General features: G+C 49.3%; 3 protein-coding genes across 9 annotated transcripts in view; 1 reads left to right on the forward strand and 2 right to left on the reverse strand.

The window, feature by feature from the left end:
* The window catches only part of ELMOD3 (ELMO domain containing 3), a 28,162-nt gene extending 23,208 nt beyond the window's left edge, over positions 1 to 4,954 (reverse strand). Inside the window, exons 1-4 of one of the 6 annotated variants that reach the window (XM_070572267.1) lie at positions 4,680 to 4,819; positions 4,001 to 4,061; positions 3,386 to 3,474; positions 2,893 to 3,019 (exon numbers count right to left, since the gene is read on the reverse strand). Coding sequence is in view for 3 of the 6 variants with exons in the window: in XM_008515958.2 (XP_008514180.1) it covers positions 2,728 to 2,781 (54 nt within the window). In the remaining 3 variants the exon portion in view is untranslated. Of the gene's footprint in view, positions 1 to 2,727; positions 3,020 to 3,385; positions 3,475 to 4,000; positions 4,062 to 4,679 lie in introns of all 6 variants that reach the window. The other 5 variants (XM_008515958.2, XM_008515957.2, XM_070572266.1 and 2 more) reach the window with 5 other exon arrangements.
* RETSAT (retinol saturase) lies at positions 4,944 to 18,819 on the forward strand. The gene is made up of 11 exons (XM_008515961.2): positions 4,944 to 5,348; positions 7,866 to 8,048; positions 8,388 to 8,629; positions 9,150 to 9,351; positions 9,817 to 10,014; positions 11,820 to 11,939; positions 15,570 to 15,708; positions 15,966 to 16,075; positions 16,168 to 16,334; positions 17,057 to 17,216; positions 17,480 to 18,819. The coding sequence occupies exons 1-11, from the start codon at positions 5,180 to 5,182 to the stop codon at positions 17,617 to 17,619; spliced, it is 1,830 nt and encodes a 609-aa protein (XP_008514183.2). The 5' UTR covers positions 4,944 to 5,179; the 3' UTR covers positions 17,620 to 18,819.
* On the reverse strand, positions 18,806 to 27,536 carry TGOLN2 (trans-golgi network protein 2). 2 transcript variants are annotated; one of them, XM_070572264.1, is made up of 5 exons: positions 27,312 to 27,470; positions 26,915 to 27,081; positions 26,027 to 26,881; positions 24,726 to 24,809; positions 19,037 to 23,164 (listed from the first exon to the last, which is right to left on the reverse strand). In XM_070572264.1, the coding sequence occupies exons 1-5, from the start codon at positions 27,421 to 27,423 to the stop codon at positions 23,159 to 23,161; spliced, it is 1,224 nt and encodes a 407-aa protein (XP_070428365.1). In that variant the 5' UTR covers positions 27,424 to 27,470; the 3' UTR covers positions 19,037 to 23,158. The 2 variants fall into 2 exon arrangements, with proteins under 2 accessions (XP_070428366.1, XP_070428365.1); XM_070572265.1 differs by having other exon boundaries at positions 18,806 to 23,164; positions 26,027 to 27,081; positions 27,312 to 27,536.
* Between the last annotated feature and the right edge of the window lie 36 nt (positions 27,537 to 27,572).

Here is a 27,572-nt window from a genome sequence, read left to right on the forward strand (position 1 = left end):
TGCTAAAGGTCTCAGGGCTCTGAGGAAGCAGAGTTCAGCGCCGGCGGTTTCCTCACTTCGGGACTTTCTGCTCAGCCAAATTTTCCCCTTATTAGAGCTTCACAAAACCACTTGACCAACTTTTTGCAACTCATATCATCAACACAGGACTAATTTTCCTAATATGTTAAAAAAAAATCCTATGCATCAGTAAGGGAAAAAAACCCCAACCTAGTAGAAAAATTGGCATGGATATGGACAGCTTACACAAAAGGAAATATAAATCATTCTTAAACATATGAAAAAGTGTTCAACCTTACTCATAATAAGAGAAATGCCAAATAAATGTCTGAGAATGTTTTCACTTATCATATTATCAAAGATCAAAAAGTATGATAACACTCTGTGTTGGCTCAAGTGCCAAGTGTTAGAACACCCTGGAGAATAAATGGTTACCGCTTCTAGAGCTTGACAATACCTGATAAACTCACACGTGCTTTGCACATTTTGGGCCTGGGTAGCAGCACTAGCCTATGTGTTCTTTAAACCATGTGTCCTTAAGGCTCCTTGTCTGAGCTACATGCCAGCACTCACAATGATAACAGCCCTGGGCTTGGCCAACCCAGCTGTTTTCTCATGGAAGAGTTAGCACAAAGACCCTCGCAGTCTGAGAGAACACAGATGCCCTCTAGGGGGGGCTCTGGTCCTTGGAACGCAGGTCATACAGGGATGACCCCCCTTGGCAAGCACACAGCTTTTGTTCCTCTGTCTACTTAAGCAAGCTTCTCTCAGGGAGCCGTAGCGGTGTCCATTTCTGTCCAGTCGGCCACCACTGGACCTTCCCTGTAAGTAACTCCCATTAAACCCATATGTCTTGTTCGCTGTCTCTGGGTCTTTTCTTTGGTCTCTCGGCAACCTATCCCACACTACTCCCCCAGATGGGCATGTGGTGGACCAGCCTGCAATTGCATTCATGCACAAAATGACACACAGTGTCATTCACAGAAGCACTGTTTATAATAACAAAAGGCTAGAAAGACCCTAAATGTCCACTAAAGGACTAATTAAACAAATTAAAGCATACCTACTTAATGAGCTGCTATATAGCCATAAAGAAGAATAAGAAAGTGCTTTATGGACAACATGGAACAATCTTCATGATACATTAAGTGAAAAAGCAAAGGGCAAACTATACACTATTTTATGTATATCATATATATATAATAGTGTATACACTATTTTAACATTTGATTTTTAAAAAATACATAAACCTATTTGCTTGTCTCTGCAGAGACTATTTCCAGAATTATACCCAAAGAAATAGTAACTTTGCCTCCAGCAGGAAAACTGGGTGGCTGGGGGACAAGGGTGAGAGGCAGTTTTTTCCACTATATGTACACCCTCTGTACTTTTTGGAGGTTCAACCATGTGAATGTGCTATTTTCTCTAAAATAAATAAAAGAAAAAATAACAATTAAAAGAAAATAACTATAAAGGAATCATCGCTTATGTCAAGGCCCTGGAATGCTAGATTATCCCGTTACTCTAATCCCTCCTACATATTTTTGCCAACTGACAAACACTTCTTAAACACAGCTTTGATTTCTTTATGCCCTGGATGCAAGAATGGATCCCTAAACACACCACAGCTGAGCTCACTCCTCCATAACTGGCCTCACGATGTCTAAGCACTATTATTTCTCACACTGGCTTCAGTTCCTCTCGCCTCCATCCCTTGGGCCGTGTGGTTTTCCTTCAGAATACACCACCTCCACCTGCTCTGTGTCCTCTGGCCCCTTTGAGATCAGTTCCATCTCCTTAAGGTGGCCTACCTTACCAACTGGGCTACAATGGTCTCTCGCCTCTGTAAGTCCTATAGCCCTTCTGTATGCAGTACAAGTTCCTCTGCAAAACGCCTATCTCCCCACTCAGACTCTGCTGCTTTGAGCCAGGAATCTTCTCTTACACTTCTTTTCAATTTCCCACACCCATTAGTACTAGGCACAAAATCTGTCCTCATCTTTTCTCATGATGTTCTCATACGTTCCTATGGTGATTAGCCATGCTGACCAACTCCCTGCAGCAGTCTGTACTCAGGACTCATTTCATCGTGCCTTTCCCTCTCCAGTTCAGACCCTTCCAGCATCCAAAGACCTCCCTCTGGAAGAACAGTTCGCCTGTCTTAGTATACTGAACAAAACCTTCCTGGATTCCCAAAGCAAAGGCTTTGTCCCAGTTCTGGGCACTGGAACCCACAGGCTCCACTCAAGACCCTTTCTGAGCAAGGTAGTGAGACAGGTAAGGAATGCAGAGTCAGTTCCCAGGCTCACACAAAGACACATCTCATTAAACATAGAGCCCTGAGGACAATCAGGTCAAAGCAAAGCATGTATTTGACAGAGAAAAGGTCAGTAAGCTAAACAACTCAATTGACGAAACACAAATCTCTTGCCAGAATCTTCATTGACATCCCCCTCCCACTCGAGCAAATCCAAACCAAAGTTCTACGACCCACTTGGAAAGCCAATTGACCCAGAGATGAAGAGAAGATTCTTCTACTAGAAGCAAGAGAACAATAATGAGCATTTTCCTAAACATTTCTAAAGCCTCACATTCTCTTGCCAACTATCTATTGCCGATATCTGGCAACTATCTCTTGCCAATAATAGGAATTGTTATTACTATTTTTTTTATTAATGATATATCCCAAACCAACATCTTCTTTCCCAAATAGAAGTGCTTGCTTACCTGTCCGTCTCTTAATTCTTTTTCATTATGGAAAGAGCAAGATTTTTCATTCATGACTCAAAATCATTTGTTCCAGTGAGCTTTGACCTTGGGCTCAGAAAGGCGTTTAAAAATAAAGTCTGAGGTTAGAAGCTACGGGGGGAGCCAGAGATCCGACTGCTCTACCTTTGCCTTCCTTCTTGGTAGTCATTCAGACTAAGGGCAAGAAAACAGTCCCTTTGTGCCATCACCAGCATGTAGGAGGTTTCTGCGAGTACTGAAAGAAGTCCCTGAGGTCTCTGAAGCCTCAGCCCTGCAAAAAAAACAAAACAAAACAAAAACTGGTTTCATCATTCAGTTATGCCTCTGTTGAGAAAAATTGTCTTTAAAAACCTTTAAGCAGGGGCCTTCCCCGTGGCCGAGTGGTTAAGTTCGTGCGCTCTGCTTTGGTGGCCCAGGGTTTCGCCCGTTTGGATCCTGGGCACAGACATGGCACTGCTCATCAGGCCATGTTGAGGTGGCATCCCACATGCCACAACTAGAAGGGCCGACAATTAAAAATATACAACTGTGTACCGGGGGCTTTGGGGAGAAAAAGGAGAAATAAAATCTTAAAAAAAAATCTTTAAGCAGCTGTAAATTTATTCTTAATAAATAAGTAGCTTAAGCAAATGCCTACCTCTTACTACTCATGCCATTGGATGGAAAGAAGGGACGCTTCAGGAGTCTGGGGGCTGGGTTCTCAGTGTCCAGAAGGCAGAAGTACTACTGTAGGGGGTGGGGTCCATTTCTGATAATGAAGTTACTGGGATCTGGGGCAGCTCATGAAAGGGGTGGCACCTTGGCTGGTGGTCTTGGCTGAAGTGCTTAGGCTTTGCTTAGGTCTCTGACACAGGTTGGGTATGGGGGCGCTTCTAATACTAGACTTGGGCCTATGATGGTAGAAACTCAAAAGCAACACAATGCCTACTCTTCCTCAGTTATCACCAATATTGTACACGGGGCAGCTACCTAGACAGTTTGGCTACCTCGAAGTCTTTCATCTCAAGTTGTCCACTTCAGGGAAAGGGCTAGACAAGCCCATACCTCCTCATGTCATCTGGGGCCTCAGCATCTACTTCTGCTTTCGTTCCCTCCTCTTTGACCTCCATGACAGCCTGTGACAAAACACTCCCACATGACCCAACCTTGGGAAGATGACAGGCTGGGATAAGAACAGCAATCTCAGGAGGGCTCTTCTGTTACTGTGCATGAAATGAATCAAGCAGGGTAGAAGTATGACTCCCTTACACACCTGCTAGTGCCTCCGTTCTGGGTGGAGCACTGCTGGGGGCTTCAACAGGCACAGTTACTACCTGAGTCAGAGAAAGAACAGAGCAAAAACTCCGTCAAGCAGGCAAGTACTCGAAGTTACTTCATAACTCCTACCAATACTAGGCAAGTTTCTTGTAGTTGGGCCTGACAAAACAGCCTTCCTATAAAGACGGATCCTTTCCAAATCCAGCCTTTAGGGTGCAACCACTTTAGGCAAGGAGCTACATTAAGGGGTATGATTTTCCAACAGTTTGCTGGAGCTTAAACTCTCTGAACAGGTATTTAATTTAGAAACCGGGTCAATAAATACAAAGGTGCACATAGGTATAACGGTCCTTCTCTGATCCTTTGATCAAGCCCGTGGCTGGGCGGCTCCCGGTCCTCTCACAGCGCCCTCAGGCGCGGGGGCGGGGGGTGTTGCCATGGGAACCCAGCCAGTGGCAACCAGGCCCCCGCCCCAGGCAACGGCATACGCAGGGGGGCGCCGCGGACAAAACTACTGGCAATTTCGGGGGCATGGGGCCGGGCGCTCGCCGGCTGTGACGCGCAGGTCTCAGTAGAGATCTCCATCCCGACACCCAGCCAGCCAGGGGCTGGGTGGGGATTCGGAAAGAAGCTCTCTCACTGCCTGCTGGGGGAAACCGAGGAAAGCAACTTGCCTCATGTCATTCCGCGAGTCCACGCAGAGCGCGGAGCAGAACCCGGCCCTCCTATCTCCCAGTCGGGATTCTCTCTCTGTCCTGCAACGCTCAGCCTTGTCTCGCCCCAGGGCGACCATTTCCTCCCCACATGCCTCTTCCTCAGCGCCCAGGCGACGCCGGACGCGTTCCCAGGGTTACTACCGCTTCCCGGACCCACGTCCCGCTCCCTGCCGGACCACCTCCGCGCATGCGCACAGCGCAGCCCGCGCAGCCTCCCACCGGCCGAGAGAACTACCCCTCCCCGCAGGCAATGGAAACTTCACACTGCCGCCGAAATACGGCGAGCAGAGAGGGTCAATCTGCGCCGGAGTCTTGGCTTCTGGCCAAAAAGACTGTGGCTACTGGGCAGCGGCAGCTGGCTCTGCCCCTGGGCTGGGCAGTACAAATTGACAGCGGCCTCGGAGGCTGGGCGCAGTCGGAGCGGATCCGCTTCTCGATCCGCCGCTCCGGCCGGCGCCATGGGGCTTTCGCTGCTGCTGCTGGCCGCGCTGCTGCTGGCGGTCCTCTTCAAAGTTTACCTGGGGCTCTTCGCGCGCAGCTCCCCGAACCCCTTCTCTGAGGACGTCAGGCGGCCACCCGCGCCCCTGGTGACCGACAGGGAGGCCAGGAAGAAGGTTCTCAAGCAAAGTAAGCGGGAAGGGACCCTGGCGTCCGAGGCTGCGCTGGGACATCCTCGCGGGTTTGCGTTCCCAGTCCGGCAGGGCGAGCCCCTGCCGACTTGAGCCTCAGTTTCCCCATATGTAAAGGGTTGGTGCCAGCCCTGGTGGTCTAGTGTTTACGATTCGGCGCTCTCCCCGCCGTGGCTTGGGTTCGGCTCCCAGTCAGGGAACCACATCATCCGTCTGTCGGTTGTCATACTGTGGTGGCTAAGTGTTGCCGTGATGCTGAAAGCTGTTCCTCTGGTATTTCAAATACCAGCAGGATCACCTATGATGGACAGGTTTCATTCAGCAGAGCTTCCAGACTAGACGGACTAGGAAGGAAGATAGGCCCTGGCCACCCACTTCCGAAAAATGGCCATGAAAACCCTATGAATTGAGCAGAACACTGTCTGATACAGCGTCGGAAGGTGAGAGGATGGCACACAAGGACCCAGCAGGGCTCAGGGCTCTAGGAGTTAGGATTGACTCCAGGGCACTAACAACAGAGTGCTGGGAGGACCTCCTTGCACATGGAGGCGCTCTGCCTTAGTGTCTGCGGCCGGCAGCGGCAGGAGAAAGCCTTCGCCTGGGCAGACCTGGGAAATTCTGGCTTCACAAGTGCTGGCCCCGTCCTCCTCATGCCAAGGTCTTGGCAAAGCCGAGTCCAGGCTCTGCCACTTATTATGGGTGTGGCCCACAGGATAGATAAGAAGAGACCTTTCCCTCAGTTGGCTCTAGGACCTTAACTTTTTCACTTACCCTCCCCACTGCGTTCAGGGTTCAGAGAGGCTGCACAGAAATGTCTTCCAACGTGTGGAGGAAATTGCATTTTGCCCATCAAGTGATTTGACTGTTTATGCCTGGTCCCAACTCATACGGTTGAACCTTGGTTCTAAAACTTTGGGAGGGGCTCAACAGGGTGCCTCAGGCTGAGAGTCGCTCTTGCACTGTCATCTTTAAAACTTATTTTGGGGTTCCTTCTAAGGTGTTTTTTTTTTGAGGAAGATCAGCCCTGAGCTAACATCTGCTGCCAATCCTCCTCTTTTTGCTGAGGAGGGCTGGCCCTGAGCTAACATCCGTGCCATCTTCCTCTACTTTGTATGTGGGACACCTACCACAGCATAGCTTGATAAGCGGTGCCGTGTCTGCACCTGGGATCTGAACTGCACCTGGGATCTGAACTGGTGAACCCCGGCCACTGAAGGGGAACCGCGAACTTAACTGCTACACCACTTGGTGGGCCCCTCTTCTAAGGTTTTAAAGAAAGAGTTCTCCTGCTTTGAAAAAAAAAAATTGCATCCCCTGTTGGATCTCCAGGGTCCCTCTCACTTATAAATTTTAGAATTCTGTGTGACATTTCTTGCTACACAGTTCGAGACGATACTATTCTAAGTGAAAGGAGCATTAGTCTGAACTTCTGAGATCAAAGTTTTAGCTTGCACTCTGACATTAATTTATTGCATAGCCATTGGCAAGTCACTCCACTTATCTGAGTTGGTCTAAAAATGAGATGACTAGTTCCACTGTATTTCAAACCAGGTTACGATCTATTAGTGAGTGGGTCATGAAATCAATTTAGTGGGTTGCAGTTAGAATAGAATGCAGTAGAATAGAAAATATCAGAGTGCATCATACATAGTTTTGGTAAGTATTGTGAAACTTCTGTTTCAAGTATTTATGTTATATATTTACATATATTCTGATGTAAAATGTATTTTTCACTGTCGGGCTTTCTAAAAACAATTGAAAAGTTAAGTTTACCAAGTTCTCTTGCAGCTTGAAAAATTCCAAATCTCAGTTCTTCGGGAGTGATCTTGAAAGAACAGATTTTGTGTTGGAAGTACCTGTATAGCAGCATGTGCTGTCTAGATTGTCTTGTGTAGATGCTGCCCCCTTAGCCCTGCCTCCAGACTTTTGCAATGTGAGGGGATGGTGCTGTGATTTCTCAGCTCTGTCCTACCCAAGCCTCTGCATCAGGATCTTGAAGAACCAGTCATATGACCAGGCTGCTCCACTGGCGCCTACAGACCCTGCATTTTCCAAAGATAACTGGCTTATTAATGGACAGTTCCCTGAGCCAGCAGCCTGACCCATGACACTCTCCTCCATCCCCCACCTCCTTGTTTTCTTTCTTCCCTATCTCTCTCTCTGGCTCTCGCTCTCGCTGCTTAGGTTTCTCAGCCTGTACTGTTGTCAGCTTTCTGTTTTTGTTCCTATAGTAGTTTACTGATTCCTGCTTTCTTTGAAAATATGGAAAATCCCTAGGAACATAGTGGCTTTGGCTAAATCCATTCAGATCAAACCAGACCACTTTGATCTGCCTGGCTATTCCTGAGTATTTCCCGGTAAAATGTTTGAGATAGATTAGTCAGGAGCTCCAAACTGCTCTAGACTTTTCTTACATTGTAGGAAGACTAGAGAAGTCTTCCTTGGTTTCCATATCTTTGCTCTTTTGCTGCCCCTGCCTGAGAAGCCCACCCTCCATCTCTTCTGTCTGCTGCAGCTTTCTCAGCCAGCCGAGTGCCAGAGAAACTGGATGTGGTGGTGATTGGCAGTGGCTTTGGGGGCCTGGCTGCAGCTGCAATTCTGGCCAAAGCTGGCAAGCGAGTTCTGGTGCTGGAACAACATACCAAGGCAGGGGGCTGTTGTCATACCTTTGGACAGGATGGCCTTGAATTTGACACAGGTAAGGCTTTTCCGGAGAAGGGGTGGGAGCATGGCTGTATCTTCAGGAGGCTTAGAGCAGCCGTTGTGGGATGATCCTGGGCACTTCTGTTGTTTTGGAGGCCCCACCTTCTCTCTGGACACTGTTTTCCTTGTCTGACAGCCATACCCGCTGGAAGCTGCACTGGGCAAGGATTTGGTGGTTTCTGCTGAAACGCCTCCCTACAGAAAGGGTGGGCGGCCCCCTCTGGGCGTGGACTCCGCCTTGCAGGACAACATTTTCTACCTTGCTTCCTGGTCCACCTTCCCAGGTCTGAATCCCCTTGTCCCTATGACACCTTGTTTTTCTGTCTCCCGACAGGAATCCATTATGTTGGGTGCATGGAGGAGGGCAGCCCTGACCGTTTTATACTTGACCAGATCACTGAGGGGCAGCTGGACTGGGCTCCCTTGTCCTCTCCCTTTGACATCATGGTACTAGAAGGGCCCAGTGGCCAAAAGGAGTTCCCCATGTACAAGGGGAAGAAAGCCTACATTCAGGGCCTCAAGGAGAAGTTTCCCCAGGAAGAAGCTGCCATTAACAAGTATATGAAGCTGGTTCAGGTAACATGGACATGCTGAGGACCCTCTTTTTGTTTTCGACAAGGCTGACCTTCATTAGTGGAGTGGCTGGTCGGGGAGGCAGGAAGGGAGGACTGGTCATGTCTGTCCTGAACTCAGGCCCCACCTGCGTTGGCCTCTGCCCAGCTGGGCCCTGTGTCTCTGGAGCCTGGGCTCAGCAGCTGCCACTCTCACTCTGGCCTCTGGGGGCGCCCTGCTGTTCTCCCTGACTAGGCTGGCTTCCCTGTAATCAGATCACTACCCTTTTTTTGCTTCATCTGAGACCAGATGGGGATTTTTCAAAAGGAATTTGGGCAGGAAACTGAAAAGCAAAAAAAGGGACTCATCTGAATGTAGAATGGGAAAAATTCACAGAGTACAGATTTTTAAAAAATCCAAATTCAGCAAAGTTCAGGGATAAGTGTTGCTGGGCTCTCAGGCTGGTGCAGCCTATTGGAATGGTGATTCTGTCGCAGCGTTCTAGAGATGAAACCTGTTCCTCCCTGCTTGTTTTCTTCCCCAGATGGTGTCCAGAGGAGCCATTCATGCCGTCTTGTTGAAGATCATCCCTTTGCCTGTGGCTCAGTTCCTCAACAAATGTGGGCTGCTCACCCGTTTCTCTCCGTTCCTTCGCGCATCCACGCAGAGCCTGGCTGAGGTCCTGCGGCAGCTGCCGGCCTCCCCGGAGCTCCAGGCAGTGCTCAGCTACATCTTCCCCACTTACGGTGGGTACTGGCCTTGGGCCGTGGGCGGCTCCTGGAGGTGGAGGTGCTGCCCTCCTGGCTCTCTGCCTTTCTTCTTGAACCTGCTTGGCTGATTGAAATGGAGAAGTATAAACACCAGGCCTTCTGGAGCTTGTGGATGAGAAGTTGGTCCACCTATCTGCTGGACTCCCTGGTAGAAATTCCCTTCATCCACACCCTGGATGATTTTTCTTTTCAACCAACACTGCCCTTCCTGGTCTTGGCAGCATGGCAGTTTGCAGGGAAGACATTCTACTGGCCCCAAGATTTGCAAGGTACCCCATGTTCAGATGGAAGCAGGCCCTCTGGCTCCCCTGAGCCCTGAGGATCATCTGGATCCTGGGATGGATGGACTCAGGCTGCGTATCATCTGAGAGGAATCCGTGTTCGTTTCTGAATGGTGTTCCTGCCTGCTCTTGCCTCATCAGCGCTTCCTGTCTTCTGTAGGTGTGACCCCCAGCCACAGCACCTTTTCCATGCATGCTCTGCTGGTTGAGCACTACATAGAAGGGGCATTTTATCCCCGAGGGGGTTCCAGTGAAATCGCCTTCCACACCATCCCTGTGATTCAGCGGGCCGGGGGCGCCGTCCTGACGAGGGCCCCTGTGCAGAGTGTGTTGCTGGACTCAGCTGGGAAAGCCTGTGGTGAGAGCCCTGCATCATGCTCCCTGGTCCCTAGGCTTGGGTGAAGGTGAGACCTGGGGAACAGAGAAAAGAAAGCACCAAGGGAGAAGTGTAGAAGAACTGCCCTCTTCTTGGGGTTAAAGGCTGGACTCTGCCCCAGAGAAGGGGCCCAAGGAAGAGAGATTAGTCTGGAGGTAAAAAAGACGCAGGAAGGGTAAAGGATTGTGCGGTACCCAAAGAACAGTATTTAATCACTTATTCAATAGATAAAAATAGTTATCCAGTAATCCGTGCCCTCCTTGAGTGAAGGGGCTGTGTCTTTTTGATGTTTATGTCTATAGATCTTTGCACATAATAGGCTCAGTGAATGTTTGTTCAGTGACTGATGGAATGAATGAGTAACCCGGGCACTCCATAGGGCAGTGTGGAGGCCAGCAGGATGCCCTGCCCTCAATCTGTAAACGGCAGAGTGGGGCCTAGAATCTCTTTATCCAAGCTCAGGTCTTTGCTGTTATCTGCACAGAGAGTCAGAATCCCATTATGGATGGACTCTATGAGGAGAGGTCTATGCAAGGAAGGATTCTGGTATGTAGAACAGGCCATCCATGACTAGGGGGTGCTTAAAGAAGCATCACAGGAGGGGACAGAGAGAGGCCTGAGGAAAACAGGGCTGGTATGATGGTGAGTTCACCAAAGGAAGCTTTCAAGGAGGAGGTGTTGAGTGGGTGGCCCACTGCCCCCCAAAAAACAATGGAAAATAGGTCATCAGCCATCTCTGAGTACACGTTTGCAGAAGAGACTAGGAAGTTGCTGGGTGGTAAGAGAAAGGTGGCTGTCAGTTGTGTGAGTTTTCTCTGATGTCCATGAGCAAGTTCTCCTTCCAGCCCAAAGGGGTACATGAAGCCAGGTGGATTTATCAGTTCGATTAAATTCAATTCAGAATATATTGATTTGTGTTTTTCATGTGCTAGGCAATGAAAGATGGAGATAAAAGGATAAGTTAGTCCCAATCTCTTAACTTAAGAAGTTTCTAGTCTTATAGGGAAGATCACTGGGATATAATGTAAGTGCCACATAGAGGCACATACTAAGGATGGGAGGTGATGTAGGGGATGATGGAACAGGGGAGGCCTCAAGGGAGGGCAGAGGTGCTTGAGCCATGTCATAAAGGGGGAGAAGAAGCTAGGTGGGGGAAACAGAATGTAAAAATGCATTGAGGTTTGAAAAAGCCGAGTATTTTTAGGCCTCTGAAAATGCTAGGTTGAACCATAAGAAACTGACATTTTTATAAGTCAAAAATGGTTGAATAGCAGCTGTTTCATATGGTTCTACCTAATAGTTTAGTGAGAGTGGCCAGAGATGAGGCTGGACGCACAGACGGGATCAAATCGTGGAAGGCTGACACAAGACTTTGGAGTTTCTCTTCTAGAGGTTGAGGTGACACGGGAAGGTTTTAAAGGGAGTATTTTGGAAATAGAACTCTAGTGGCAGTGAAGAAGCCTTTGATTCCAATGGGCTTCAGCTTATGAGCTTTGTCCAGGTTAGTGTGGAGGTGGTTGGGTCTGGCTAAAGAAAAGAGTGCCCACACAGGGTGGGGAGAGAGCGAGGGAGGGTGAGCGCCGAGCAACTGGGGGAAAAGCTGAGAGGGCCTAAGGATGCTTCACTGACTTTGCAGTTTTCTGGGAGGCTGCATGCCTGGCCCCATGTGGGCTGGATGGCCAGGTCTGAGAAAACAAAGGGTATGCTGGGAGAGATCTGTGCAGGATATGGGCCTTTCTCTTCCTCCTGGAGTGCACAGAACCTCAGCCGCACTCTTGCGCCTGCAGGTGTCAGCGTGAAGACGAATCGGGAGCTGGTGAACATCTGCTGCCCCATCGTCGTCTCCAGCGCAGGACTGTTCAATACCTATGAGTACTTGTTGCCGGAGAAGGCCCGCTGTCTGCCAGGTGAGACTGGGCTGCATCGCCCTCTTCCCCAGCACCGCCCCTCTGGAGCCAGGCTGCCTGCTTTCCCCAGGGCCGTGGCTGCCCTTTGACCGTCCAGTCTCTAACATCCATTCCCGGCAAAGCCTCTGTGTTTAGGGGTTGAGAAACAACTTCCTTTGTATCACGTCATCCCCGCCCTTTGGTCCTTCTCTCTCGTTTCGTTCTTGGCCTCTTTATCCCTTTCCCCTTGTAACCTCAATCACTCTTCCCTTGCCTCTTTTAAGTCTCCATTCCAGTTGCCATTTCCAGTTTCCTTAGATCTTAGATCATTTTTTTCATAGTTAATGACGGTGGGTAGAGTCCTAAAGGAAGATTTCTTGGATTTTCACTGTTTGTGGTATGAATCCTGCTTCTGGCCTTACTTTCTCACTTGTTTTGAGTGGGGCAGACTGGTCTGACATTTTCGGTAAGGGAAGCTAAAGGCTGGTGTGGAGAAGAAAAACTTGATGTAATTGTCGTGTGCCCTATTTGGGACCCAAGGTCCTATTTTCTGCCTCTTTCAGAAAGCGACTCCTTACTGGGGCTGAGGCTACAGGGGTACTTTTCTGACTTTCTTCTGTTCCTTGAGCCCTGTGCTCAAAATCTGGGACCTACACAGGAATAAACCTCAATCCAGTCCTCTCCCCTAATAGGCTGTGTCCAACCATAAAAGCCTGGTTTTGTGAAGAGGGGAGGTAGGCATGTTTATGGTGTGTCCTTGGTGAGTCTGTTTGAGAGGCTTTACTTCTGTCATTGCACTTGATCCTCAGAGCTGCCTGGGAGAGAGAGCCCGCCATCCTAATGTTTATGGCTGGGGAAGCTGAAGCCCGTAGAGGGCAAGTAACTTCCCAAGGCCACCGAGCTGAAAGTGGCAAAGCTGAGATGAGAACACTGGTGCGTCTGACTCAGAAGCCTGGGCTCTCAGCCTGCTTGGGGCTGAGAAGTGTGAGGCTTCCAGAGAAAATGCCTCACTAAAAGTTTTAGGGGCAGGAGAGCAGGTCAGCCCACAAAGAACAAAATGGCTGAGCCAAAGTTAGGTGAGAGGTTACCGTTTTGAAATAGACTTTAGAATATCATGTAACCAGAAGCTACTGGTGTGATGTGAGGAAAAGAGGCTGGCTGGCTGAGAGGGGACCAATAATCCAGGAGGGTGAGAGAGAGGGGTCGAGATAGAGGCCTCTGGCTGGGGTGGGAGGTGGAGAGAAGGGAGCGGCTCAAGATGTGGTTGGGATGGAGACCATGGACTTCAGGGGTGTGCGGTGGAGGAGCCCAGAGAGCAGTGGGAAGGAGCTCTCCACCTCAGAGGGTGACCCTGGGGCTGCTCTTTGAGGAGCAGGGGAAGGTGGGCAGCAGAGTGGGTTTGGTGGAAAAGTGAGGTCTTAGATTTCCTTGTTGGGGAGAGGGTAGGGTGGCCGCTGTGATTGTCTCTAAGGTATAAGATGTGTATTGCCAAAAACCAGCCTTCTCATTCCTTTGCCTCACTTAGCTGGGCCCCAGCCAGCGTGTGCTGCCGGCTGAGGCCTCCGCTCTCAGGCTGGGTGAGCAGAGTAGGGTGAGGCAGAGACAGCTGCATGACAGGGCAGTGGGGCAGGGCTGGGCGGGCCAACAGACTTTGCCTTTTATACTTCCTGCCTCCCTGTCTCTCAGGACCTCTGAACCTTGACACTGTCCTCTGACAGGTCCCAGTGTCCCACCCAGGCCTGCCTTCTCTCCAGGCAGCCATGCTACAGAGTTACCTGTTTAGATTGTCCTCCCTTCACTGTCCAGTTATAGCTTTCACTGCTCTTATGTATCTTAGCTCTGAAAACAGTCTAATGGCAGCAGCCCCCACCTGGCTGAAGGACGATTGCCCCCTGGGGTGGGGAGTTGGATGTTGCCCCAGATGAATCCGAGTTTGAGAACATTCCAGGCAGTGGCAGCGATGCTGCGTAGCTCAGAGACCCCAGGTGCTGGGACTCCTTTGTTTCCAGCTGTCTGGGGTAGAGATTCTCATAGGTCTCTCTACCTCTCAGAGATGGGAACCAGATATCTGGTGGCCTCTGAGACAGGCAGTGCCAGTTGGGCTTGAGGGTGGAGGTACGGTGGTCAGGCAGAGGGAGCCTTTGTGAATAGGAGCGCCTTTCTCAATTCCACTGCTGAGCCTTAAAGAGGTTACTGGGGATGGTTTGGAGAGGAAGTTGTATGAGTGGGGAAGACTGGTCTGACAATATCAGTAAGGGAAGCTAAGGCTGGCACGGAGAAGAAAAGTTGACATAATTGTTGGGTGTCTTGTTCGGGACCCAAGGTTATATTTTTCTGCCAATTATACTGTTCCTGGACCCCTTCCTTCTAGCTGGGGAAAGGGAAAGGAGGGGCTGGGTGAAGGTAGTTGTTCTAAGGGGCCTCTGAAGACCGAGGGGGATTTACTCCCGGGCCCCTGGTTCTCTCCATCCCTACCCCACCGGAGAGGGAGTGCCAGCAGTGTGATTGCCCCTGGATTCCAGGAGCAGGTGATAAGGTGCTCCTGCAACTCAGGGTAGTCCACTGCTCCTTATTGCAACTGGGGAACTCCACATTCCCCTTCCCTCCTCAGTGTGCTCCTGTAGCTGGGTGTCTGTAAATCTTACGCCTGTTGTCCTCCTGTGGTTGTGATAACGCCCTCTTTCACTCTCAAAAGTGGCCTGTTTTGGATGATAGATTCTATGGTCACCCTGCCAGAGCGCTCCATTCTTTGCAGCTTCCATGAGGACAGCCGGCTTCTGTCAGGAAAGCCTCTTCTCCAGTAGGCAGGCGTCATCCGTGATTCCTTGTAGTATTCCCAGGGTCCAGCAGAGGGCTCCGTACCTGTTCAGTCCTCAACAAAGATTTGTTAAACGAAGGAAGTAGAGCAGCCAGTGGCTGAGTTATCCCTCAAGCAGGTGCTGGAGGTGGTCCTGGGAATGGGAACAAAGGATAAGGATTTGTAAGAGCAAAATTTCTGGAAAACTGGTCTGAGGTCATCTGTTGAGAGGTGGGGACACCCAGCTGCATAGGTCTGGGGGACATTAGAGCCCTCACGGTGGCTGTTGCCTTCCTCCCTGGTGCTGTTCTTGCCTCCTCCCCTAGCTGCCAGGCGCCAGTAATGCTGTTCACATTTGTTCATCCGCACTGCTTACCATTTCCAGGCCTTGTACTGACTGTACAGCACATTAGGAATTATGCATATTCATTCAATAGATGACTTGTACTGAAGTTAATACTGAAATCAAGGCTTATAGCAAACTACTGTTCACATGTGTGGTCTTTGTAGTGTGGAGCCCAGTCATCTGCTCGTAACAGAAAGACATTAAGGAGAAGATTGGAAGTAGTTAGCCTGCGACTGTCCTGCAGGCGCCGTGAGCCAGCTTAGGGAGGCTGGGCGTCACCTGCTTCTAAAGGTGCCTAGAGCAGCAGTGGGTGGAGGTGGAAGACCAGGAATCCGTTGTGTCCTTCACAGGCAGGAGACAGAAGAGCAGGCCTCTGCCAAGTCAGCGTTGAATAAGGGTTGTAAAATGGCCCAGGGCGCTAGGCTGGGGCCCAGAGTGAGCAGGCATGGGGCAGGGAGTGGCCATCTCTGGCCGCAGTTCACAAACCCTCACCAACTCTCTTTGGCAGGTGTGAAGCAGCAGCTGGAGATGGTGCGGCCCAGCTTGAGCATGATCTCTGTTTTCATCTGCCTACGAGGCACCAAGAAGGACTTGGGTCTGCAGACCACCAACTACTATGTTTATTTTGACACAGACATGGACAAGGCGTAAGGGATGTGTGTGCATGTCGGGGGAGAGGGTGTCAGCATGAGCTCACAGGGCCCTTTCCTCCTCCCTTGATGCTGGGGAATAAGCAGCAGGATGTGGACTGGGAGGAAGTGGACAGGAATTCTCTCCTGGAAGGGCTTTTTCACACCTAGGCTGTGCTTCAGCTTCATCCCTGTGAGGGCTCCCTGGGGATATAATGTCCTTGGGGTGGTGCTGGTGGCCTGGAGATTGACAGCCATACTCCTCTCACCCCCAGGATGGAGCACTATTACTCTCTGCCCAGGGAAAAGGCCGCAGCACACTTGCCCTTTCTCTTCATTTCTTCCTCATCAGCCAAGGACTCGACTTGGGAGGACCGATTCCCAGGTGGGGTTAAGTTCTGGGGGAGGGGGGGGAGGTGGGTGTGGTTAGGGTGGGGAAGCGGCCGGGCAGTAGTAACGCCGGCTCTGCATCCCCAGACCGGTCCACAATGATCGTGTTGATACCCAGCTCCTATGCGTGGTTTGAGGAGTGGCGGGAGGAGCCAAAGGGGAAGCGGAGCAGTGACTATGAGACCCTCAAAAATTCCTTTGTGGAAGCCTCTCTGTCAGTTGTCATGAAGCTGTTCCCACAGCTGGAGGGAAAGGTAGGAGGGTAGACCTCCTATGTGGTTGTGGTGACAGACCTCTTGGTGCCATTTCTACCCTTTCTTTGGGGCACAGGGACAAAGGCCTGAGATAACTGAGCTCCAGAGAAGGACAGGGAACCCTTGTCCCAGGCCGTTAGCTCATTCAAGGAGAACAGAAAAGGACGAGACGAGGGGCTGGCCCAGTGGCATAGTCGTTAAGTTCATGTGTTCCACTTCAGTGGCCCAGGGTTCGCTGGTTTGGATCCTCAGGGTAGACCTGCACACCGCTCATCAAGCCATGCTGTGGCAGCATCCCACATACAAAAAGTAGAGGAAGGGGCTGGCCCCATGGCCGAGGTTAAGTTCGCGTGCTCCGCTGCAGGCGGCCCAGTGTTTCGTTCGTTCGAATCCTGGGCGCGGACATGGCACTGCTCGTGAAACCATGCTGAGGCAGCGTCCCACATGCCACAACTAGAAGGACCCACAACGAAGAATATACAACTATGTACTGGGGGGCTTTGGGGAGAAAAAATAAAAAATAAAAAAATCTTTTGAAAAAAAAAATAGAGGAAGATTGCCACAGATGTCAGCTTAGCGACAATCTTCCCCAAGCAAGCAAGAGGAAGATTGGTAACAGATATTAGCTGAGGGCCAGTATTCCTCACCAAAAAAAAAAAAAGAAAAAGAAAAGGAAGAGACGAGGCTTTCACTAGGTCCCACTGCCTTTTTTGCCTCCTCAGGTGGACAAGGTGACTGGAGGATCCCCACTGACCACTCAGTTCTATCTGGCTGCTCCCCAGGGTGCCTGCTATGGGGCTGCCCATGACCTGGCTCGCCTGCAACCTCACGTGATGGCCTCCCTGAGGGCCCAAAGCCCCATCCCCAACCTCTACCTGACAGGTACACTGACTGCCCCATTTTTCCAGGACCTGAGACCCTGGGCCTCCCTGTCACCCAAAGTCCTCTGTTCCTGTCCTTAGGTCCTGCTTTCCCTTGCAGCCTCCCACACCCTGAGCTGGGTTGCCTCAGCAGGCTGTGGACCCTCGTCCTGATCTGAAGCCATCTCCAGGTGGCCCTAGCTTGGAGGAATGAACACAAGAACCCTTGCTCTCCCCTCTCCCCAACTTGGGGGATGCTCATGGGCCTCTGCTCTTGTCTCCTAGGCCAGGATATCTTCACCTGTGGGTTGATGGGGACCCTGCAAGGGGCCCTGCTGTGCAGCAGCGCCATCCTGAAGCGGAACCTGTACTCAGACCTTAAGAAGCTTGGCTCAAGGATCCAGGCACAGAAGAAGAAGAATTAGCTTGGTCAGGGATGAGTCAGAGGAATTTTGCCAGGGCTGTGGCATAGCCCGACTTACCCAGTGATAATGTCTTTCTGCATTAGTTCCTTGCTCACGTGAAGCGCTCTTAATTTGTTTTTGATTTGCGAATACAGGTCTGACACACAAGTCTAGCATAGATCAGTTCTTAAACTGTAGCTCTTTCAGCTGAAGCAGGTGATGATCTTTCATACCCTTTATAACATTATTCTTACTGAAAGGCCCATGTGGGCTATGATTTAGACAGCCATAATGTTTCATTGAGCAGTGCTCTGCACCCCACACCCATACCTCCTAACTCTGAACAATCAAACTGAAGGTTCTTTTGGTCAGGTGGTTAGAAGCCCTGAAAGTGTTGGTCAGCTGAAGCAGGTTGGTCCAGCTGTCCCAAGGCTTCTCCTCTCAGTCACTCTTAATACTGCGCTGCAGGCGTTCTACACCGTTGAGGGAAGAGGGTGCCTAATGAGGTTTTTAGTCAACACCTGGGCAAGGTGTTGGTTGCAGTTCCACAGGTTTAGAGGCCTCCAGATCCCATTTTTGCTGATTCCAATGGCTCTTTCAGAGAGTGGGGAAACACCTGTGATAGGTTCAGTGTGGTCATGGGGGCTGGGGGTAACGACAAGACATATTAGTTAGTGAGGTGTATGTTAGAAAATCGTATCCAGTTTGTATGCAGCCAGGCCCCTAGGTTCATCTTCCTTATGATTGGGGTGACATTGGGTTCTCATCGTGCCAGCATCAAGATACTCTCATGGAGCTCAGTGCCTGAGCCTGAAGGCTTATTGTCCAAAAATATACAGTGAAGGGTGACGTTAGTAGTTAGGGGACAGGACAGGAAAGATGAGTTCACTGGGGTTGACGCAGGCTGAAAGCATTCCAGGTCAAGCCTACAGCAGAGGACAAGCACTGAGAGCAATGTATCATGACAAAGGGCCCAGCTACCTCCTAGACCTAGAATATGGTGCCCGGTAGGGAGGAGGAGCGGGATTGGAACAATGAAAGAACATGTGCAAAGTCCGGGAATGGCATTTCCAGTTTATTGGTACTTATATGGGGACTGCATGGGAAGGTGAATGAAGGCCAAAAGGTAAAAAAAAAAAAAAAGACCTTTCACTTATGTTAGGGCTTATTTCAGTTAATTTTAATGCAATGTTAATAAATTTAATGATTTTGTGGCTTTAATATTTGAAATTTATTTTGGTTTCTGTGCAGTGATACAAAACTTCATTGAGATGGCATTCACAGAAGCTCAGTAAAACATTACGTACTGAAAAATACTTATTAGACCAAAGAAGCTTTAAGAAAAATTAAGTAGTTAAATTACAAAAAGCTGAAAATATAAAACATTGCAAAACAGCAGCAATCTACTAATTGGGTAAACAAAAAAGAAGGGAAACAATTTCAACAATCAATCATTTATTTAACACAACAGACTTCTGAATTAAGGGAATATCTTCCAAGAGTGTGAGGAGGCTGGCTTTGCTAACAGTGTGGGACACTACACAGCCCCGGCAGCTTTACAGAGGAGTTTCTAAGTTGGGACATTTAGGAAATTCACATGCGACTTGTGGAACTAGCTGAGGTGGGATTCAGGCTTGGCTCTGGATCTACCGTTAAATTAAACCTGAAAATCTCTTCCCAGGATTCTTACGTAAGCAGGGCAAGACCAAACGCAACGTTCCCAGCAACAGTTTTCAGAAAACAGGTGGCAGAACTGCAGGGTCTGGTGTAGAGCAGACTCTCCTCCCTGTTCCAATGATTCAGAACATGTGCAAAGCGTGCTAGCTTTCATCACACGTGCAGCATTATGTATCAAGTTACCCTGTAAAAGTAAGGGGCAGGCTTCCTTTTTTGATTTAAATGACATGAAATGGAGAAGAAAATGAGAATCACTATCAGGGGAATTTTAGAGGTTTAGGATTCGATCACCAAATATTTCATTAAAAGCCATCATGGGAAAAGAAATGCCAGAGTATATATAGCTAGTTGTCAGGCCTTTCTGAGTTGTTCTTAGCCTTTCCAGATAGACTGGCCCCCACTCCACCAGACTTTTGAAATAATTCTACTCAGTAACCTGTAGCAGGAGAACAAGCCCTTCTACTACCTGCCGTGACTGAAGCACAGACTCCTAACAGAAATCACCCTTCAACCAACAGCCAGTGGCAGGAAAGGAAGCACACAGCCGTCTGGATAGGGATGCCTCTCCTGGCTCCCTGTGCTGCTTTGCCCGCGCCCCACCCCCAGCTTAAGCGATGCCTCAGCCAGCTTCAAATAATCTATTTTCAAAAAGGCAACTACCCAGAAAACAAGTTTTCCTTTGGTGTGAGATTTCCTTCAGTGCAATTTCTAAAGCGAAACAAATTCTGTTGTATTCTTTCACCACAGGAAATGATACTTCTCAGAGGCTCAGAGAGTGGAGCTGTGTGGTCTCCACAATACTTATGTGTCCACTTGGTGCCAACCCTCTTGGTTCCTGAAACCAACCTTTCTGCTCTCTTTACAACCAAAATCCATCAATAAGGGACAGCAAACACACGCCACAAAGAGCCATGTGAGACCTCAGTTAAGTCACATCCAGATGTCCTGAAGAAAATGTCTCCTTTGCAAGAAAAAATTGACTCCTGAGGTACGTAGGGACGTCACTCTGCTATGCAGATACGGAGATGGTGCCAAGGGCACTCCCACAAGTAGGTTTCTTGGGGAGGCCAGAGACGTCAGATCCTGACTGCTTGGTTTTGCTGAAGTTCCAAAACTTGTGATTGGCATTATTAAGAGCTATTAGAGTAGAATGGAAAGAGCCAATCATGTATGGTGGGGAAGTTAGGGAGGTACATGGGAAAACTTGAGCAGGGCCCTGAAGAAACAGATTTTTGGGAAGACAAGAGAAAGAAGGGAGAGCACCCTAACCAGAGAGCAACCATAGGAAGCCAGGGAATGGAGGAGGCACTGAGAACAGAGGCGCAGAGGACTAGATGGGCACCCAATGAGGAGCGTTTGGCTTGGCTAAGATGTAGAAACAAACAGGCAGGAAAGGGCCAATCTGCAGAGTCCTGAATACTAAGAGCCTAGAGACTTGGTTCTCTAAGCCATGAGGGGTACAGACAGAAGTTTCAGATCAGGGCACATATTTAGGAAAGACCGATCCGGTCTCTTTATGCACATAAGAGAAGATGGACAGGAGGACCAATTAATGTGGCTCCTGAAAAAAAAATCTGGGAGAGAGGTGAAATGGTGGGTGGGTGGGTACAGGGAAGCAAGGAAAATGGAAAGATTGTACCTGGAGATATTAAAAAAATGGATAGGACGTTTGTGACAAGACAAAAATGGTGAAAGTTTGCAGTGTGGAGTTGAGATGATTATAGTGGGCAATTGAAAGGGGCAGCTTAACGGGTAGAAGAGAGAAATTCAGTTTTAGGGACAACAGGACAACCCAGCTGAGATATTCAGCACACGGCAGGACTGGGTTCTCTGGGAACTAGGCCAAGGTTAAAGACTTAGGCGTCACTCCCTCAGAGGATGAAGAATGGGTGAATTTCTGAGGAGATTAAGTTGAGGGCCCTCTCCACCAGCACAGGATAAGGCAAAGGAGTTCTTAGAAGCCAGAACAGTTTGTCAGAGAACTCAAAAGAGAGGAATTTCAATTTGGATGGTCAATAGTGTCCAATTCTATCAAGGACAAGACTAAGCTCTGAGAACAAGCCAATGGATCTAGTGATCTGAACCTCTGGAAAAACACTATCAATAGAAAGACAGGGACCAAAGTGAGTTTGTAAAGGTTATAAAGAAAATGAATAGCAAGGTAATGGAAGCGACACTTACTGGAGACGTTGAACACAGAATGAATACCAAATAGGATGGATAGGAGCAGGGGAAGTCTGGGCATGCAGGAAGGAAGAAGGAAAGGTGCTAGTGTAGACAGGCACAAATAGAAGACATTAGAGAGGAGGGGGAAGGTAGGGAAAGGGAGACAGAAAAGGGAGTGAAATCACCCCCGTCTTAGGGAATGCTATGAGAACCTGAGAGAAGATTCCTCAGGTTGGAAGAAAGTATTCTAAGACTGGTACACAGGTAGAAAGAATGAGGCCAAGAAGAGTATTCATTCATTCCTTATCTCCACAAATAGCTTACCTACAAAGAATGAAAATCTCAATTCAAAGCCATGGGCTGTTTTAAGCAAAGTGGAAAATAATATGACAAACAGGACAGTCCCTTCTTCAGACTTACTTCTTCAGCAGCACAGAGGTCATCACATTCCCCTCACTTCCCACATTCTTTGTATTTCCCTGAGATGAGCTATTTGATTTCAGTTTTTTTGTTGCAGGAAACTCTCTTTAGGCCCTCTATAATAGGGTAGCATGACTAGAACAGATTTACATAAAATTTCAAACAGCATGATCCAAGACACTACCCTCTGTTGCCCCAGGGCAACTCTCTGAATTTCTTAAATTTTAACAATCCCTGACGTGGGATGAAAGGCGAATTTTTACTAATTACTTTTGGCATTTTATATCAGATGAGAGGACCATTAACTAGATTAAGGTAAAACAGGGTACAGTTAGTTTCTAAATATGTCTATTTAGTCTATTTTAGGCAACAAAGGCAAAACAGAGTTTATAGGAAACTTGTTTCATAAAAGCCCTTTGAAAAAAATGCAGACCCAAACCAAAATCCTCCTAGATGTTTTCTTGCACGAAGCATGAACTTACCCTACTTCAAAGAGTTCCTATTACAATTGTGAGTAAGGAAGAACACAGTGTTTCACTGATTGTAACTATATTTTTAAAAATCTGCAACAGGATCAGTGGCTTTACAGCTTTACTCCCCGAATTCCCAAGTTCAGCTGTATGCTCAGGTCAACCAAATGGAAGTTGATTCACTTTGTCTTAAGTAATATGAAAATATCAGAAAAACATGAAGAACTCATACTAGACAGGTTGGACTTGCAGGCAATAAAGCACTTTTTTTAAGCTGCTGTTTTGGTTTGCTGCTGCAGCCTTTGAAGAGGATTCTGGGTTCAAACTAGCCCTCTGCCGTTCAGCAGTCACCATCTTCTCCATCTTTTGTAGGGCACATCCCCCCAAAGTAAGAGGGCTTGGTAGAAAAGCACCTCAACCTGCAAAGTTTTCTTGTGGGTCTGTGAACATAAATCGTGGCGAGTGCAAGGCTATTTTCAAGGGGTAACTTTACTACAGAGCCAAGGCCCAAGGGAGGGCGGTGAGCAGCAATAGCCTGCCCAGGGCTGGGTCTCCCTTTGGTCATAGCTGGGTTCCCACACGCTCCCTCTACTCACATTCAGGGGGGAAAGCATGGAAGACACCAGCATAAATAAAAGGAACACAGGAGTACAAGCTCACCAAAGTGCAGGTGCAAAACCCAAAGCAAACCCCCTGCCTCTGCCAGCCCGGACTCGTCACCAGAGCCTAGAGGAGGAGGTGTCCCTTAGCTCACAGTACTTTCCTCTTCATTTCTCTTGATTTAGACACAAATCAGCAGGGAGGACAGGTTCTCAAGAACAGAAAAATCAAATCTGAAACGAGAGCAACGCAATCCATTGGTAACATTCACCTTTTTCCAGAGGAATATACCTTATTGCTATGATTTTTGTAAAAAGAAAAAATCTTATAAAAGTTGTAGTTCAGAGAAAAAATTCAGAAATAAGACAAACTGACCCTCCACCACACAAACAGCAATTGATAACAGCACACAGTATTTTAAAAGTCAGTTTGAAATAAAACATACACTAGAAAGATACACACTTGGTGGAGGGAATATGGGAATCTTGACTTCTGCTTTGTACCATTTTGTATTGTTTTGAATTGTTTACATGTGCATTTTTTGTTTTGTTTTGTTTCGTTTAAAGATTTTATTTTTTTCCTTTTTCTCCCCAAAGCCCCCCAGTACATAGTTGTATATTCTTCGTTGTGGGTCCTTCTAGTTGTGGCATGTGGGATGTTGCCTCGGCGTGGTTTGATGAGCGGTGCCATGTCCGCGCCCAGGATTCGAACGAACGAAACAGTGGGCCGCCTGCAGTGGAGCGCACGAACTTAACCACTCGGCCACGGGGCCAGCCCCAAACATGTGCATTTTTTTTAATCACAAAAAATATTATAATGAAGTGGGGGGGAAAATCCTTAAAGTCAACTCCCTGGGAAGCTACTACACCAGAGCTAAATTACAAAACAGACCTACTGGGCTAGTTAGCAAAGATATCCTGAGCTGAGTGGCTTATTCTGGACCTGGTAGGAGCTGTACATGTGAATGGTGTTCCCCATAAGAAGTCTAGGGAGAACTCGCAGTCAGGCCACCGACTACTTTTTACCAATGCCCTCCCTGTTGCTACACAGAAAGGGAAAGCAACGGTGCGTGCTGGCAGCAAGGCAGGAGGAGTGCAGTGTCCCACTTAGACAGGCTGCCTTTGGGGAGAACTCTACTCAGCTCCTGCTGCTGTGGGTGGAAGGAGGGCTCTGCTTTCTGGCAGAGGAATGGGTTGGCTGCACTTAGGAAATCTAGTCCACAGTGCTTAGCAGGGCTCATCTGGGGAGCAGGAGACCTAAATGTTTCTAGACTCGTCTGTTTTCAGGGAGTGTAGTCTAGTGTTTTGCTACCTAAAGTGTGGTTCCAGCAGCATTTAGCATCACCTGGGAACTTCCTAGAAATGTAAAAGCACAGGCTCCACCTCATACCTAGTGAATCAGATTTTGCTTTTATCACAATTCCCCTAGGGTGATTCATATGCCTATTAAAATTTGTGAAGCACTGGGGTAGTGGAAAAAGCACAGGACGGGAGCCTAGGGAGGTGCCTTCAGGTCTTGATTTTGCCACAAACTTGCAGCGGGAACTTAGTTCACACTTGTTTCTGGGCCTGAGTTTCCTTTTCAGGGTGGGAGCTGTTGTAGAGTCCCTGAAGGTTTCTTCTAGTTCTAATGCTATAGACATGTATATATAGATGCTTCTCCTTTGTGTCTGAAATGGGCAGGGGCAATGGCGGCAGCAGCAGCAGACTTAACTGCCACCACCATGCCAAGCCCACTGCTGGGCCCATCTGAGATTGCATTTCCCTCCCATGGACCCGGGTTTTCCTTCCTTACCTTCTGGTCCAAACGCTGGTAGTCACTGGCCTTTGGCCGGCGAGTGACTTTGGATCTTTTTCCTTCTAGGACAAAAGCAATAATCTGGGGAAAGGAAAAAGAAAATGATTAACAAGTGGCTCTATAATGACATATTTCAGCGTCTGAAATCAGAGGTACTCACCTGGTAGTGCATTTGTTAATGACTCTGACAGTAAAGAGAGCAGTACACCCACAAGAGACCTAGTTAAATCACAACAATTTTAAGGAGGGCAGGGCCTAGTTATATCAGCATTCTTTATACTGCCAACGAGGCAATGACAGATGGAGGAAGACTGTTCTGAGCTCTAGCTTTTGGAGTCTGTGTGATTTCCTCCAGAGCACTCAATCAAAGGTCTGCCACTCCCTTCCCAGAGAGCTCCAAGCTAAGAATTTGGTTTTTTTTCAATCAGAAGCAATAATTATTCGTTAGCTGCAAATGTACTCTTTCACCCCACACTTTGCTTCACCTTAACCTCACCCTCTCAGTTCACATCTAAAGTTACTCTCTGTGATCAACTCTGGACGTAGAATAAGGAACGCACCATTTTTACTAAATGTCTTCCTTCATTCCTTGCAGCCATAAGCCTGACAGCCATCATGAATTGAACTCTCCAATTTTAACTAGGCTACAGAAGCTACTAAATTCTTAGGGTTCAACAGGAAATGTTATCATTTTGTCATTAGAGTGGTTGCTAAAAGACACAGGTATTACTTCACACCAAACCCTGCTAAAGAAGTAAAAGATGAGTGTATCTGTGCAATTTCTGGCCTTTCTTCTAATCGGAAACTCGAGTGACTGCAGAAGAGAGTCCCTGGGCTCTTGGCTGTTGATGTCGAAGACTACGTAAGTGAAACCGTTCTTTCTGTTGCTGCAAATGGAAGATAAAAGCTTGGGAAAGGAAGCTAAAAACGAAGCACCACCTTAAGAGTTGAAACAGGAAGATAAGTGCTCTAACAACTTCCAAACTGTCAGGTACTCAGGTCCTGAGGCTGTGAAGGATCTAAGTTAAAGGTTTTAGGAGGAGATCGCAATTCAGGTCCCATCATAATAATGTCCTAACTTGACACCTAAAGCAGCAGCAGAGGGCACTTAGAGGAAACAGACCTGAAAATAAACGAATCATAAAACAAGAGTGCTGAGCCCTAGCTAGGTCTGAGAGAAAACTGAACTTTGTCTTAAAATCCCCAGTGCTCAGAGGCACCTGAGTAATGGATGCACCCACACACCAAGCCTTCAGGGTGGAGGAAGTCCCATTCCCCTTGTAAGGCAGGTGACTTACCTTCCGCTTGTTGTGATAGGCAACATAGAGCACAGCAACAAGAATGGCTGCAGTCACCAGATACGCAAAGAAGTGGCTGCTCTCTGCAGTGGCACTGCCAAGACTGTTCTTAGAAAGGTCATCCTTCTCCCTACTCATGGAATCCAAAAGCATCCCTTCACCGTTCTCACTGGAGGCAAGGCCAGGCATTTCTTTCTCTTCTTTGAGTGGCGAATCTTCTTCAGGCTCCGTATCACCTTCCTCAGCCTCCTTGGGCTCCATATCTTCAGCAGGCTCGGGAGGCTTACCTACTCCCTCCTGCTGGAGATAAGTGGAGTGAGGGTCCAGTAACACTCCATCCCCAGGTTCAGTTTTGGAAGCATGTGAGGTCTCTCCTTCAGCTACCGTGTTTAAATCAGGTTGGGGGGGGTCCTTGTTACCAGAGGAAGGGCCAGAGGTCAGCTTTTTGGAGGGGTCATTTGTGGACTGCCCCGCCTCACCCGCCGTGCCAGGGCCGGTGTTCCCGGGCTGACCCGCCGTGACAGAGCTGGCGTTCTGCGGCTGACCCGCCGTGCCATTCGTAGGCTGACCCGCCGTGCCAGAGCCGGCGTTCCCGGGCTCATCAGCCGTGCCATTCGCAGGGGGACCCGCCGTGCCATTTGAAGGCTGACCCGCCGTGCCAGAGCCGGCGTTCCCGGACTGACCCGCCGTGCCAGAGCCGGCGTTCCCGGGCTGACCCGCCGTGCCAGAGCCGGCGTTCCCGGGCTGACCCGCCGTGCCAGAGCCGGCGTTCTCGGGCTGACCCGCCGTGCCAGAGCCGGCGTTCTCGGGCTGACCCGCCGTGCCAGAGCCGGCGTTCTCGGGCTGACCCGCCGTGCCAGAGCCGGTGTTCCCGGGCTGACCCGCCGGGCCAGAGCCGGCGTTCTCGGGCTGACCCGCCGTGCCAGAGCTGGTGTTCCCGGGCTGACCCGCCGGGCCAGAGCCGGGTTGACTGGAGTCTCCTCCTGCAACAGCATGATCTTCCTCCTGAGAGTGCGCCAGGTTTTCGTCGAGTGACACAGTGGACGGCACGGGTCCTGAAACAGAGAACCCAGCGGTCCTGAAGAGAGGCAGGCCGCGAGAGGTAACCTGCAGAGCGAGGAGAGGCCGCGGCAACGGGCAAACGGCGGAGGAAGGGTGATGGCGAGCGGAGGGGTGGAGAGGGCAGGGAAGAAGGAAGCTCAGATGGCGACCGGGCACGGTGACGACGGCGGGCCTGGGGGCGAGAGTGGGATCAGCAAGGGAGGGTGGGGGGGGGGGGTCTTACCCAACACTGCGAGGCTCAGCAGCAGCAACACAACCGGGAACCTCATCCTGCCCCGACTCTGCTTCCGCCCTACACGGCTTTCGCGACGTTGGCGCGCGAGCTCGGTGCTCATAGCCCCGCCCCTTCCTGTGCACCTCCCGCGGCCCCGCCCGGACGAGGGGAGGGGCCCGGGAAAAAGCCGTCCCTCCGCCTGAGGCAGCTCCTTTCGGTGGCGGTGAGTTCCGGTCTTTCGTGGATGTCGTGTCCATCTGTTCGTGATTT

This window comes from Equus przewalskii, chromosome 14 (assembly GCF_037783145.1).
Source record: "Equus przewalskii isolate Varuska chromosome 14, EquPr2, whole genome shotgun sequence".
Classification (NCBI taxonomy): Eukaryota; Metazoa; Chordata; class Mammalia; order Perissodactyla; family Equidae; genus Equus; species Equus przewalskii.

Bases quoted from the DNA above. Each gene is read 5' to 3' on its own strand.
- RETSAT (XM_008515961.2), top strand. From the start codon at position 5,180: ATGGGGCTTTCGCTGCTGCTGCTGGCCGCGCTGCTGCTGGCGGTCCTC. The intron at 16,076-16,167 runs GTGGGGTTAAGT...CTGCATCCCCAG, and splicing joins TTGGGAGGACCGATTCCCAG to ACCGGTCCACAATGATCGTG. The intron at 16,335-17,056 runs GTAGGAGGGTAG...TTGCCTCCTCAG, and splicing joins TCCCACAGCTGGAGGGAAAG to GTGGACAAGGTGACTGGAGG.
- TGOLN2 (XM_070572265.1), bottom strand. From the start codon at position 27,423: ATGAGCACCGAGCTCGCGCGCCAACGTCGCGAAAGCCGTGTAGGGCGG. The intron at 27,082-27,311 runs GTAAGACCCCCC...TCTCTGTTTCAG, and splicing joins GCTGAGCCTCGCAGTGTTGG to GACCCGTGCCGTCCACTGTG. The intron at 24,810-26,026 runs GTAAGTCACCTG...TCCTTTCCCCAG, and splicing joins CCTATCACAACAAGCGGAAG to ATTATTGCTTTTGTCCTAGA.